This window comes from Sus scrofa, chromosome 13 (assembly GCF_054392235.1).
Source record: "Sus scrofa isolate SSC_HxYL_T2T_F1_AM1 chromosome 13, Sscrofa_HxYL_maternal_Yorkshire_Landrace_v2.0, whole genome shotgun sequence".
Lineage (NCBI taxonomy): Eukaryota > Metazoa > Chordata > Mammalia > Artiodactyla > Suidae > Sus > Sus scrofa.
The window spans coordinates 76,022,200-76,036,265 of record NC_139395.1 but is presented as its reverse complement, the minus strand read 5'-3'; the positions used below and the strand labels follow the sequence as shown (position 1 = coordinate 76,036,265).

Below are 14,066 nucleotides of genomic sequence, written 5' to 3'. Positions count from 1 at the left end.
AGCTGTCAGTTTATTTTTTTATTTAAGATGCTCCAGTGTGGTGCCTCGCAAACCATCTGTGGTGAAGGACCCACTTTTGTTTTACGTCTAGTCTGTAGCCACCTGCTGTCCTGTTCTGCACCATGTCCACTCTTCATGCACTTGGATATGGTCACAGTGTCCAATAGGCTTTGAAATGCCAAAGGTTCACTAATCTTGTCACAAACTAGCAGCAAGTGGTTTGGTCCCACAGACGCTACTTGAAGGAGCGTCGCTGTGACCCATCAAAACCCAGTGTTCTCCCAACGGGATTTCATCAGTGTATTGCCAAGGGTTCTTTCAATATCTATGAAAACTTGACTGTATACTACTCATACAAGTAACAATTTAAAAAGCACATCCTGGATCAAATGGCAGGCCACTGTGTACCTGAGTACTGCCACTCAATTTTTGTGTCAGTGCCTATGTTGTGTTTATAATCAGATGAAGACCAAATGCTGAGACCTCCATGGCTACAGATGAGCAAGAAAAGCATAGGCAGGACTTAAGATGTAAATCCTATTCCTGCTTGTGCTCCAAAAACATGTGAAGAAGCTGTCACTGTTGTTCAACATCAGCAAAGTGGTGGGAGTGCCGAGACACCCCACTGCAGACCCACGTGTCACCAGGCTCAAGTTGAAACACCCTCAGTTTCAGAACAAAAACCTCTTTCTTGGACTAAACAATGTTGCTGATTCAAACCTCACTGGTTACAGTAAGTGTAAAGGTATATTATTAACATCAGTGGCCCCCCTCTCTGCTCTAAACCTCCTTATGTAGGTCTGGGCTTGGCCAGGTGATTTGCCTAGACCAACAGGACAGGAGCAACATGACATAAGCAGAGGCTGGATGAATGCTTGCACACGTTGGTCTGTCTGCTTGGGCCTTTGCCAGTCACAATGCTATGCAGAAGCCTAAGATACTTGTGGGCAGAGAGAGAGAAGTCCCAGCCTCATAGATACCCCTTCAAGAAGCCAGAAATGAGAGGACAGCAACATGGATGGGTCAAAACCAGTCACCAGCTCCCATAGGTGGGTGACAGACCCAACGGTGACCAGAAGAAGAACCGTCCAGTTTAGCACCAGTCAACCCACAGGATTGGAAGAGGTGATAAAATGACTGCTGCTTGAATCCATTAAGTTTTGAAAATAGTTTGTCACATGGCAAGAGGTAATGGCATCAAGGGTATTAGAGTTATGCATAGAGACTGTTTATACCAAGTTTGCAGGCAGTTAAGGCTTATAAGTACTTGAGTCTCATAATAATGCTTTGAGTCAACATTAAGCAATCTCATCTTTTACAAAGGGGCTCATTCATCAATCTAATGTTAGGGACAATGAAAGAACGGTATGCGTGCTTCTGTTCTTGTCGTCACTAGGCTTCTAAAGATCTGGGGTAACTGCAGCCCATGAGCAACAGAAGCACATGATCTTGTTACCCTCACTGTGTCTGGAGCCCCCAGTTTTTTTCAATTTTACTTCTTCACCATTTAAAGTAGCCTTGTGATATGTGTACTTTAGGAAACCTCCTTAAATTCTTTCTGCCATAGGGGAGAAACACACGTCAAGCCAGCTTAGATCACTCTGACCTGAGTCCTCAGAGTGATAAAGAAAGCAAACAACCTCAGCCCCAGGACTAAACCTTTCCTAGAACAGTGAGGGACAAGCATTTGAGAACCAGGAAACAGGAGCCTCCCCTGTCTTCGAACCACCTACAAAATAAACTGAAAATAGACTTGCCTTCCTCCGAAGATGCCCTCAGCTTGCTCTTCAATGTGTTCAAAGTCTAGAGCACCTGCAAAGTCAGAGAAGAGAACTTCAGAAGCAGGAATGTGTGAAAACATGCTACTGATGAAATGATGAAGTCCCCCAAACAGTCTGGCCCATGTCCATGGAGTTAACCTCAAGTTTTCCAGAATCTCATACTACAAGGCTCTGAAGCAAGATCATGCTGTGAACAGGCTCCCGTGTGCAGTGTTCCACATTTCTGCTGGCTTTCTACATAAGTGCCTGATTCCTTATTACAGCAGAATTATGACCTCATTCCAAGGAGGATTAGGCCTTGAGAGGTGGGATTGTTGCTTCTACCACCCTTCTCCTTACCCTTTACCACTATTTCCTACACAGAGAAAAGCTGCCACCATGCATACAAGTTGCCAGTGGACAGTAAACTTTCTTGGAGAGTTTGTTTTGGATTTTTTTTTTTTTTTGCATTTCATGTAACCACAATAGCAGAACTCTCAGCTGTCTTATAACTAAGACACTTCAAGAAGGAAGGAAACAAGATGTATCTCAGAAAGGATTTGGCCTCTTTCAATTATTCCCTTGTCCCAAAAGTTTAACTCCCAGAGTCTCATTTCAAAGTATAATAACCTACTGGCATATGCACACTGTGGTCTAGGGAATGACTAGACAATGGGGACCTACTACACAGCACAGGGACCTCTACCCAATATTCTGTGATCATCTATATGGGAAAAGAATCTGAAAGAGAATGGATGTGTGTATATGTATAACTGAATCACTTTGTTGTACAGCAGAAATGATCACAACATTGTAAAGCAACTATAATTCAATAAGACTTTTAAAAAATGAAAAAAAGCACAAATCAATCAATAAATATAAGAACCTTCAACCACATTCACATTTGACCCTTGTTCTAGAATGTACTCTTTGGACTTGCAGTTTTCTTCAGACCCAGGACCCATTTTACGACAGAAATCCCAATCTGGAATCACTAACCTGGTACATTACTTGGCCCCTCTTGGCTGCTGTTTCCAGAGGATGTTTCCGAAGTCTGGGAATTGCTTTCATCGAACTCCCGCTTAAATATACACAGGAGGCAGGAGATCCTATAATCCAACCTCACATTCAAAATAAACTAAAGATTCAAGTGGAAATGGAAACAGATTGGTTATATTAGCATACCACCTGGAGCACTCTGCCAAGCCACTGCACTCTGGCAGGGCCTGGTATCTGCTGCATCCATTACCTTAAACGCTAAGTGAGCCAAATATTTGGCTTAGATTTCAACAGGCACTTCAACAAAAGACTTCCCCGGCATCTTTCAATTATCAGGTCTTCCCACAGCACCTTAGCTTCTAGTGTAAACTTCAGCATCCTGGCAATTAACTTAATAACTGGAACAATAAACCAATCACCCCTCACTCTATCCTCTATAAAACATTACTTTCTTTCAGCAAGTATTGAATGCCAACTCTGAGCCTTAAGACGACTGAAGCTGCCTGCTTTTTTTTTCTTTTTTGTCTTTTTTTTGCTATTTCTTTGGGCCGCTCCCGCAGCATATGGAGATTCCCAGGCTAGGGGTCCAATTGGAGCTGTAGCCACTGGCCTATGCCAGAGCCACAGCAACGCAGGATCCGAGCCGCGTTTGCAACCTACACCACAGCTCACGGCAATGCCGGATCGTTAACCCACTTAGCAAGGGCAGGGACCGAACCCGCAACCTCATGGTTCCTAGTCGGATTCGTTAACCACTGCGCCATGACGGGAACTCCTGCCTGCTTTTTTTTTTTTTATAACTTTTTTTTTTTTTTTTTTTTTTTTTTTTTTTTTTTTTTTGTCTTTTTGCCATTTCTTGGGCCGCTCCTGCGGCATATGGAGGTTCCCGGGCTAGAGGTCGAATCGGAGCTGTAGCTGCCAGCCTACGCCAGAGCCACAGCAACGCAGGATCCGAGCCGCGTCTGTGACCTACACCACAACTCACGGCAAACGCCGGAACCTTGACCCACTGAGCAAGGGCAGGGATCGAACCCGCAACCTCATGGTTCCTAGTCGGATTCGTTAACCACTGCGCCACGACGGGAACTCCCTGCCTGCTTTTTAACGTAAGAAAACTGACAGAGCAAAATGTGTTGTTAGCACTGAAAACTAGCTTGGTTGATTCTCTACTTCTGATCACTTTCTTTGATGTAGATATAAACTCTAAGGTTCCCTCTCCTTTCACTTCCTATATTCTCTCCCTCTCCAGTCCGGCACAAGGTCACTTTTTCCATGATTGTGGCTAGAGCCAAAAAGAAAGATCAACCACCTGGCATTGTTTAAGGACCTTACTTCTCACTTTATCTCTACCCTGCCTTCCTGGTGACCTTACCCGACCCCAGGGCTGTCACCTGCTCCCCAACTGAAACAGATTCTTGGCTTATCTTCCAAGCTCTTAGTCCAAGTTTCCCACTGACTACTGGACACCCCCTTTGTGTCTTTCCAGAGTCTCGAACTCAGTACTAAACTGTGTCTGCTCCACCCAGGTTCTCTCACCCTCAGACAACCTCTGCACCATCAAGTCTTCTCTCCTTGATACATGCACTGAATGAGAAGCTAGGTCGTGCTGGTTCAACCACAGTCACTGAATCAATGATTATGTCCTGCTGGTTCGAACTCTGCCATTTCTCATGGCTCCCCCATCTGCCATTTCCCCTGGCTCATGTCCTCTATCTTCTGCCTTGGCCATCACAGAACCAAATTCACCAGACCAAGCCCCAAGGGTGACGATTCTTAGGTGAGCCCCCTGCTTGAAAACGTATGGAGGCTCCCCACAGAAAAAAATCCTAACATTCTAGGCACCCAATGCTCTTGACAGCTTGGCCCATTCCACCTTTCCAACCTTATTTCTGACAACGCTCTACAGCACACGCTGTGTCCCTGCCAGAGAACTGCTTCTGGACCCTGCGTCATGAGGCCCGCTTCACTGCTCCATTCACCTGACAATGTCCCCTTGTTTCCAGACAAATCCTGTCCATGCCTAAAGGCTCAGATAAAATCTTATCTCTTCTTTAAAACCTCTTCTGGTTCCTTACTAAATGGGACCACATGACCTACCCGTATCTCAGGAGAATATGCTCTTCATATAGTTTTATTTCCATGTACACACAGCTTCATCACATCTTAGTTTCTTATTAGACTATCAAGCCCTTGCAGATACAGGCCCTGTCCAAATTATCTGTATTCCTCAGAGAGCCCAGCAACGTGCCTTACGTACAGTGGGGGATGGGGGGAGTGGTCAGTATGTATTTCTTGAAAGCATGTTCGTCATCAACCACATGTTCTCAGATTACTATAGTGAGTAGGCCTCAAGATGTAAATGGGTTTCACAACACTCCATTTCTTATAAACATTCATGATATTAACATACTTGGGACCTGTAAGCCATATGGCCTAAGAAATCCTTGAACTCCTTCTCTACTTTTGGTCAGGCATAAATTCAATAAGTTTGTTTCTTAAATCACTCTTGACTGCCTTAAGTAATTACTTTGAGGAGTCCCACTGATGCTTTCAAGCCATTAGTTAACTGTGAATTCAGAATAGGAAAAACAAAACAAAACAAAACAAACAAACAAGCAAAAACCCTTAAGTCTATAAACATTGATAGTTCTCTACTCCACATTCTGGGGTGGAGATTAGGCAGTGCAGGATAGTAGAAAAAGTCAATAACAGTCTTCTTTTCACTAGGGAGCAGATGATTTTGTTAGTGAATAAAAATTATTTCTGAGCAGAAAGAGGGAAAGAGGCTTCTGGGAGACTGGGAGGGTTCTCATAGTGAAGACAGCTCTCATGCCCTCTTGCTGAGGCAAGGACTTTGCTCCTACAGTTATCCTCTTTTCCTGACGTCAAGTTTTCCCTCTCTACATGATAATGCCAATTCAGCATACAGACTTGCTATCATCTCCCAACTTAAGTATTATAAAACTTTCCTGTTATCAACCACCTCCCTCTGGCCACCTCCCCACTTTTCTCTCTGCATCTTTACGGCAAACATGTATGTACTGACTCCCCACTCCATCCTCTCCCATCGCCTCTTGAGCCTGTTCATAGGCTTGCCATCTATGCTCCCACCTCGCAGTCTTTGCCATTTGTTGTTCCCTCTCAGAGTCCTAGAGACTCTCCTCCTAAAATTCCACATACAACCTTTGTCAATTCATTCAGTCTCTGATCATGTAACCTAACTGGAGAACTTCCCAACAACCCCATCAAAACCAGTAACCTTGACCTTTACCCCCCATGGCCTCCAAACCGTCTCGACTCTCCTTTATATGTTAACACCCTTAGTGCTTCTCATTTCTGACCTAGTATGTATATTTTGTATATGTCTATGCCTCCTTTCAAAAGGTAAGCAGAAATGATTTTCTTCACTGCTGGATCTTCAATGCTTAAAATTACTTGGCAATAAATATGTAAGCAATAAAGCCGGTCTCAATAAATATGTGTCAAATGAATGAATAAGTGAAAAACAGAGGGAGGAAGGGAAGGAAGCAGGGAGTTAAAAAGTTCATGGAACCATGAACTGAGTTGTGGACAAAAAAGCAGGGAATTCAGCCATGAAGAGAAGTGTGAGTGAACTCTAGGCAAAGGGAGCAGCATAGGTGAAGACACAGAGGCCAATAACTACAGAAGCTGAGATAACCGCAGAAAGTTTTGAGGTAGCTGGAGGGACAAGGGCATGTCGGGGAGGGGCAGGAGATGACAGCACAGGGATTATGAGGGCCAGTCCAGAAATGGCACTTGAGGCCTCCCCTCCCTTCCCAGAAAGCCTAAGGCTCCATCAAGGCAGGGACACTGGAGGAAGACGGTACCCCTGCAAGCACACTTCTGCCCCCTACCCTGGCACATGGTTACCTGGAGTATTTCAATGATCTTCAGCTTGGTGTCCATGACCATGATGTCCTCCTTCTCTGGCTCGGCCTGCTTCACGTTGCCTTCAGGGGCAGCAGCTGTGGGTGTCATGGGCAGAAAGCCTCCTCCCCGGAGCACCACCTGGGTCATCAGCTCTCCAACTCCATGGATGGACCGCATCACGTTACTACCTAGGAAGGGCCAGGACAAACTCTGGTCATGACAGATCCCTAGAACGGATTCTGGGGCACCTGGCCAGCGGCAAGGGCTCTTTAGGATAAAGTATTTAACATGACTTTGTTTTAAGACATTCTGAGACCCTGGCAACTGGAAAAGGTTAATACCCATCAAAAATGTGGAGGGAGTTCCTGCTGTGGCCCAATGAGATCACCGGCATCCCTGGAGAGCTGGGACTCAGGTTCGATCCCTGGCACAGCGGGTTAAGGATCTGGCATTACTACAGCTGTAGGTCACAACGGAGGCTCAGATCTAATTCCTGGCCTGGGAAATTTATATGCTGCAGGGTGGCCAAAAAAGAACAAATGTGGGGCGTCAAGGAGCAGGGGAAAGAGTGTGAGCTTCAACATCCCCTCAGGAGCATCTGTGTATGTTAATTCACCTGCCAAATTTTACTGACCACCCACTACCTGCCTATTGCTGTGCACAGGACCAGGGCGCCAACAAGACCCAAGTCTGGTGCTGCCCCCTGTAGTCACTTGATCCTGAGGACATTGAGCTCCCTCTGGAGGTCAGTTTTCTCAACTATACAAGGAGGCTAATGGGGCTCAGTGACAGGATTATGTGGCAAAATGTTTGCAGAATGACTGAGCACAGGCCCTAACAGACAGTAGAACATAAGTAAACATTTCTTTTTTTTTCTTTTTAGAGCCACACCTGCAACATATGGAAGTTTCCAGGCTAGGGGTTGAATCAGAGGTACACGGGATGCTTAACCCACTGAGTGAGGCCAGGGATTATTGAACCCACATTCTCACAGACACTCTGTCGGGTTCTTAACCGGAACTCCATAAACATACTGTTTCTATTCTAGTTGTACAGAACAGCTGAACAAGAATCCGCCCATGAGGATGTATTAATTATCTACTATGACCCTAAGACAGAGGTAAAAAAGAAACATATTAAGGCAGATTTTCCTATTCACAAGTTGTAAAGAGGACACCCAGACACAGCCTGGATTTAATTTACTCATATACTAATACAAACACTGAGGACCTCATGACACATCAAGAATGACCAGAGGACATGTATCTTTAAGACATAAGAATTCAAGCTATTGGGCAACTTTCAAATGGTGCAGCAAAATATATGGACTCATGTATAAACAAAAAAAATATACTGAAATGTTAATAACCATTGACTCTAAGTCGTGGGTCTATGGGTGTCCACTCTACTCTTTCTGGTTTTTTTTTTTTCTTTTTTTGTCTTTTTTAGGGCCACACCCATAGCATATGAAAGTTCCCAGGCTAGGGGTTGAATCAGAGCTGTAGCTGCCAGCCTACACCACAGCTCAAAGCAACGCCAGATCCTTAACCCACTGAGCAAGGACAGGGATCAAACATGAGTCCTCATGGACACTAGTCAAGTTTGTTTCTGCTGAGCCACGACAGGAACTCCTCTGCTTTTTTTTTAATATGTGAAAATGTTGGTAATGGTAAGTTGATGAGAAAAAGACAATGAAAGGACATCACATCACATGCTAATTATGGCAGCAGTAGGAGAAGCTGGCGAGGGTGCCTGGGATTTGTGGGCACCGACAGATCTCGCATCTCCACGACGTTCTTACCTTTATTCTCTTCTCCTTTCGCCATCTTGCTGATGGGGAAGATGGTTGTCACGTGTACACAGTCCAGTATGGCCAGAAGGATTTTGGTTAGTCGTAGAAGGTCAGAGAAGTTGTAGAAGCCAAAGTATATGAGGTTTCTAGCTAAGTTTACAACCTATTATATTTTTAAAAAGAGAGGAAGGCGGTGTTAAATAAGCATACCCTTCAGGTCCATTTTATATTGATTAGTTTATAAATGACTGAATCTGACCTTCCTTACAGTAAGAGAAGGCATTTATTTTATTTGCAACTTCTGACCAAATTTCACTGTGTTTCATAAGGACAAAGAATAAGAAATGAAAACCTGCAAAGCTATTGATCTGCTTAGATGACTGGTTAATTAAAAAAAAAAAAACTGACCTCATCAATGGGTCTGTGAGGCTTCCCAAAGATAATACAGGGCAAGCCAAGGTATACTCAACAGAAGACACAGGTAACACTGTAACTCTTGAAAATGTAACTCCTCAAAAGGAAACTTGGTCTCAAAGAGAAATATTCAACACAAACGTAGTAAGGATGTATGTCCCTTAAATGATTAATCTATGACAGATCCCAAGCACAGTCTGTTTCTTTACTGTCACTTTTTATATAATATACAGAGAATACATATCACTTTATATGACTCGATTCACCATGCATATTTCTTCTAAGAGCATAACTACATTAAGCCAAGTGACTGCTCTTAGTTCCAATTTATTTTGCAACAAAACTGAGCCAAATTCTTTTTATCACAAAATCAGAGTATCATGATGAAAAACTACCAATATACTCCATTTACCCCACAGAAAAATGATCAATAAAAAATAGACACAACACAGAGATCACTTCACCAAGAGTTACCTCAAATGTAAGTTTATTTTTCTCCTTATCAGAGAAAGGAAATCTTTGACAAACCACATCTCTTAAGTACTCCTCTACAAATTCCATGGTCTGAGCAAACCTCTCCTTAATTTCATCTTTGGAAGTTCCACTACTATCATAGCTAAAAGGAAAGGAGAAAGAAAAGAAAATCAAATTTGAAGTTCTTCCCAGTGAGACTTTCCCTGTCCTCTCAGCCCTGAAAACCACACCTCCCTCCTCAACACTCCCCATTCTCCTGTCTCTACTTCATTTTTCGCTCCTTAGCATCGATCACCAAGGTATGTATTTTAGTCCTTTATCTTGGTTACTTTCTTTCCCCCACTGGTGTAGAGATAGTTTTCTGGCTCATTCACAGATTCCCTGAGACTGACATGCAGTAGACACTTAAATATTTGTTGAGTAAAAGAGATAAACAAGATACAAAAGTACAATCATTCTCTCTCTTTTTTTTAGGGCTGTACCCACAGCATATGGAAGTTCCCAGGCTAGGGGTTGAATTGGAGCTGCAGCTGCCAGCAGCTGCCACAGCCACAGCCACAGCAACCTGTGTTCTAAGCTTTGTCTGCAACCTACACCACAGATCATGGCAATGTTGGAGTGAGCCCAGGAATCAAACCCAAGTCCTTATGGATACTAGTCAGGTTAGTTACCGCTAAGCCACGATGGGAACTCATCTTTTACATTCTTGAGGAAGGATAGATTTGTGGGAGTTCCCTGGTTAGGAACTCCCACAAATCTAGTGGTTAAGATTCCATGCTTTCATCTCATTGGCCTGGGTTCAACCCCTGTTCTGGCAACTGAGATCCCACATCAAGCCACTACATGCCATGGCCCCCTCCACCCCCCCAAAAAAAATAGGAGTTCCCATCACAATGCAGTGGGTTAAGAATCCAACTGCAGTGGCTCAGGTCACCATGGAGATGAGGCTTTGGTCCCCAGCCTGGCACGGGGGGATAAAGGATCCAGCAACACTGTAGCTGTGGCATAGGTCACAGTTGTGGCTCAGATTTAATCCCTTGCTCAGGAACTTCCATATACCATGGGGGTGACAAAAGAAATTTTTTAAAAAGATATTTATATAGTATTTTCTACCCCTTAATTATATTTTAAGCATTAAGGAAAAAATGACTTCAGTTTTCTCCTTTAATTTAACTTGACCTAAGCTGACCACAAGTGGTCTGTCAACTGCTTCACAGAACATGGTCAGCAAGAAGTTTTAAAGCAAGGAGAGGCCTTGATGGGGCAGAGGAGGCAGACTCACTCGTCAATGGCGATCTCAGAGGGAATCTCGGACCAGAGGCGGGCGTATTTCACAGGAGTAACTTGCTCCTGGGGGTCCCGGTCCACGTGCATGTGGAGCATGAGACGGCAGAAGGACGCCCGCAGGTCATAGGGTAGGTTCTCGTCAGACATACAGCGGAGAATGAGGTCCACGTCCAGCTGGCCTGATATTTCGTTGATGGCGAGGTACTGGCGGTCCAGGCACATTCTCGCAAAGAGGTTCAGCTGGTACCTGGAGAAAAGACGTTACACAGGGTTCTACTCATGGAGACAGGACAGTCCAGGGGCCCCAACTCTCACAGGAGTGACACGTGGCCAACAGTCAAATGTGTCTACCCTGCTGTGGGGGAGTAAGTATGTGACTAGGTGATTCCCTATTGCCCTTGTTCATTTTATAAAATGGGAACTCCTATAAAATGGGAACAAACCATAAGGCTAAAAATGGTTTCTATTTCTTCAGTTTTGCTTTTATATACTACATTAAAGACCACATACGAAATGGTAAAGTTTTTACCCTTTCTGAGTCTCCTTAGAAACTGTATGATATTTTTGGGATCTTTTCTCATGTAGCTCCTCTGATTTTTACACACATGTGCAAACTATTTTGTAAAAAGTAGGGGGTTCATAAAAACATACTACATTTTCTTCCTCACCCAGTTACACATGATCTTTGTTAAGTTCCAAAATTGACCAGTGAGGCACTCTTTCTCATTCACTCTCAGGAGAAGATACATCAAACATTAAAAAAGTAACCATACTTGTAATGTGAAATAAGAAAGCTGGAAGCTTCCACAGTAGCAATTTCTAGTTTGAACCTTAAAACTCTATTTATTACCAAAAATCTTTATTTGGAAATATTCTCAACCTCAGTGTCAGTGAAATGCAGATTAAAATATGGTCTATTTTATGGCTATAAAATTAACAAAAATTAAAAAGCATCATAATATTCAGAGATAGCAAAGACAAATAAAAGTCCTCTTTTAAGACTGGTGTGAGGAGTTCCCGTCGTGGCGCAGTGGTTAACGAATCCGACTAGGAATCATGAGGTTGCGGGTTCGGTCCCTGCCCTTGCTCAGTGGGTTAAGGATCCGGCGTTGCCGTGAGCTGTGGTGTAGGTTGCAGACGCGGCTCGGATCCCGAGTTGCTGTGGCTCTGGCGTAGGCCAGTGGCTACAGCTCCGATTCAACCCCTAGCCTGGGAACCTCTATATGCCGCGGAAGCGGCCCAAGAGATAGCAACAACAACAACAACAACAAAAGACAAAAAAAAAAAAAAAAAAAAAAAAAAATTTAATAATAAAAAAAAAAGACTGGTGTGAGTATACATCAAAATATCCAATTTAGGAATGCTTAGTTTAAAATAGGCATAGTCCTTGATCTCTTAATTCCACTTTTAGTGTGGAGTGGAACTCCTACAACATACACATAAATTTGAACAAGAATATCACCCGACATGAAAACCTAAACTGTGGCATACACTGACTATAAAGAGTGATGAAAATGTGGCACATTAATAAAATGCAATGGCCTTTAGAAGTCAAAATTTTAAAAAAGGACCTACCACCATTAGCACAAATCCATTTCAGAAACAATACTGAATAAATAAGGCCAGTTTCTGAAGGAACTCAGCGTACATAACATTTACATTCACATAAAATTTTAAGAATGGATGAAAATACTATGTATTATTTATGAATGCAAAGAAATGTAGTAAAATATAAACACACAGAGTGTGGAAGGTCACACACCTGAATGAATGGAGAGAGAATACAGGAGCTAACAAAGATCACTGTAACTGCCAAAGTCTTAGTTTTATTTAAAAATGCTATAGACAGTTCCTGTCGAGGCTCAACAGTAATGAACCCAACTGGGATCCATGAGGGTTAAGGATTCAGTGTTGCCCTGAGCTGCAGCGTAGGTCCTCACTCAGTGGGTTAAGGATTCAGTGTTGCTGTGAGCTGCAGCATAGGTCGCAGACTCGGCTCCAATCCTGCATTGCTGTGGCTGTGGTGTAGGCCGGCAACTGCAGCTCTGATTCGACCCCTAGTCTTGGAACCTCCATAAGCCTCAGGGGCAGCCCCCCAAAAAATGGTGTAAGCACCTATCCATCTTTCCTTCCCTTTTCTTTTAAAGGTACCTCCTTCACTTGAGGCAGCAGAGTTAACACATCTTAAGAGCTGGGACCAGGGAGACACTGGGCTGGAAAAGGTGACTGGCAGAGGTAGAGACTGAGCAAACTGGTAAACACGGAAGGGATAGCCTGTCAGAGGAAGGAGTCACAAATACAGAGAAGAGGAAGGCCAGAATAATCCGATGGTGTTGGACTGGAGTTGGAAGTAGTGATGTGAATTCGTGGCTTTTGTTATCAATATACAGATAAACAGACAGACAAACAGATGTGTATATATACACACATTTTCTAGCTGTCTGCAAAAGTTCTAGGAAATGGGCACTACTGTCTCTATTTTACAGATAAAGAAAGTTGGGCATAAAGAGGTGGACAGCTAGACCCAAGTCCCAAAGCTGGTATGTAGAGAGGTGACCCACAGGCTGACTCTTAATGACTACAAAATGCATCCACATGCACGCTGTGTAGGGACAAACCGTAGCCAGGGGCCGACGTAAGCACTTTCCCTTCTTTTGACCTCGCCACACTCAGATACTGACTCACTATCTGCGTATCAAGGAAACCTCACTCTCTGCTAACCCCTGAAATACACATCTGTCTCTTGCTAGACGCCCTCCTCGGAGGTCACCCGCCAGGCCCACTCACCTATAGTAGCTGAGGACGTCTCGGTCTTCCTTCTGTCCCTCCTTAGCGTCCTGTGCCAGCTCCCTGACACTCTTACTTCGAACCTCTTTGTTGCTGTCCCTCCAAAACAGCCACACCTCTTCCTCATCCTCTCCTGCCTCCAGAGCATTCTCTCCAGAGGAAACACCTTCAAATTCGAAGCGAGACAGTACCAACCTGAAAAATTAGAGGAGAGAAGGAAACTCATTACGTTTGAAATCCTGGCTCATCTCTGACCATCTACAGTAACACACTCAATTCCAGCTTTGCTTTCAGCACAAAGACGCAGAAAGCCATTTTGTTTCACCCACTGGCAAAAAAGCAGAGCCAAACACTAACTTCACATACTTTAACCCAACAGCTGTGCCTCCTCAGGGGACATCTGGCAACATCTGGAGACATTTTTGGCTGTCCCAACTAAATGGGAGGGGTACTATTGTCATCTACTGGGCAGAAGCAGAGATGCTTCTACACATCCTACAATACACAGGACAGCACCACACCAAAGAAGTATTTGGCCCCAAATGTCAAAATGCCAAGGTCGAGAACACCAGCATTTGGCCAAGCTCTAAATTCAGTTATACATGAGAAATAAACAAACAAAAATCACTAGTTTTAAGGCATAATTTAGCAGGGTTTTTATA

At 43.8% G+C, this 14,066-nt stretch overlaps 1 protein-coding gene across 8 annotated transcripts in view; it reads right to left on the bottom strand.

Moving 5' to 3' along the window:
* Window positions 1–14,066, bottom strand: part of ITPR1 (inositol 1,4,5-trisphosphate receptor type 1) — a 330,566-nt gene that overhangs the window by 154,322 nt on the left and 162,178 nt on the right. For all 8 annotated transcript variants that reach the window (XM_021069277.2, XM_021069279.2, XM_021069282.2 and 5 more), the window contains 7 exons: window positions 13,405–13,599; window positions 10,613–10,864; window positions 9,331–9,472; window positions 8,452–8,605; window positions 6,651–6,838; window positions 2,760–2,898; window positions 1,758–1,812 (listed from right to left, as the gene is read on the bottom strand). In XM_021069277.2, coding sequence (XP_020924936.2) covers window positions 1,758–1,812; window positions 2,760–2,898; window positions 6,651–6,838; window positions 8,452–8,605; window positions 9,331–9,472; window positions 10,613–10,864; window positions 13,405–13,599 — 1,125 coding nt within the window. The remainder of the gene's footprint in view (window positions 1–1,757; window positions 1,813–2,759; window positions 2,899–6,650; window positions 6,839–8,451; window positions 8,606–9,330; window positions 9,473–10,612; window positions 10,865–13,404; window positions 13,600–14,066) is intronic.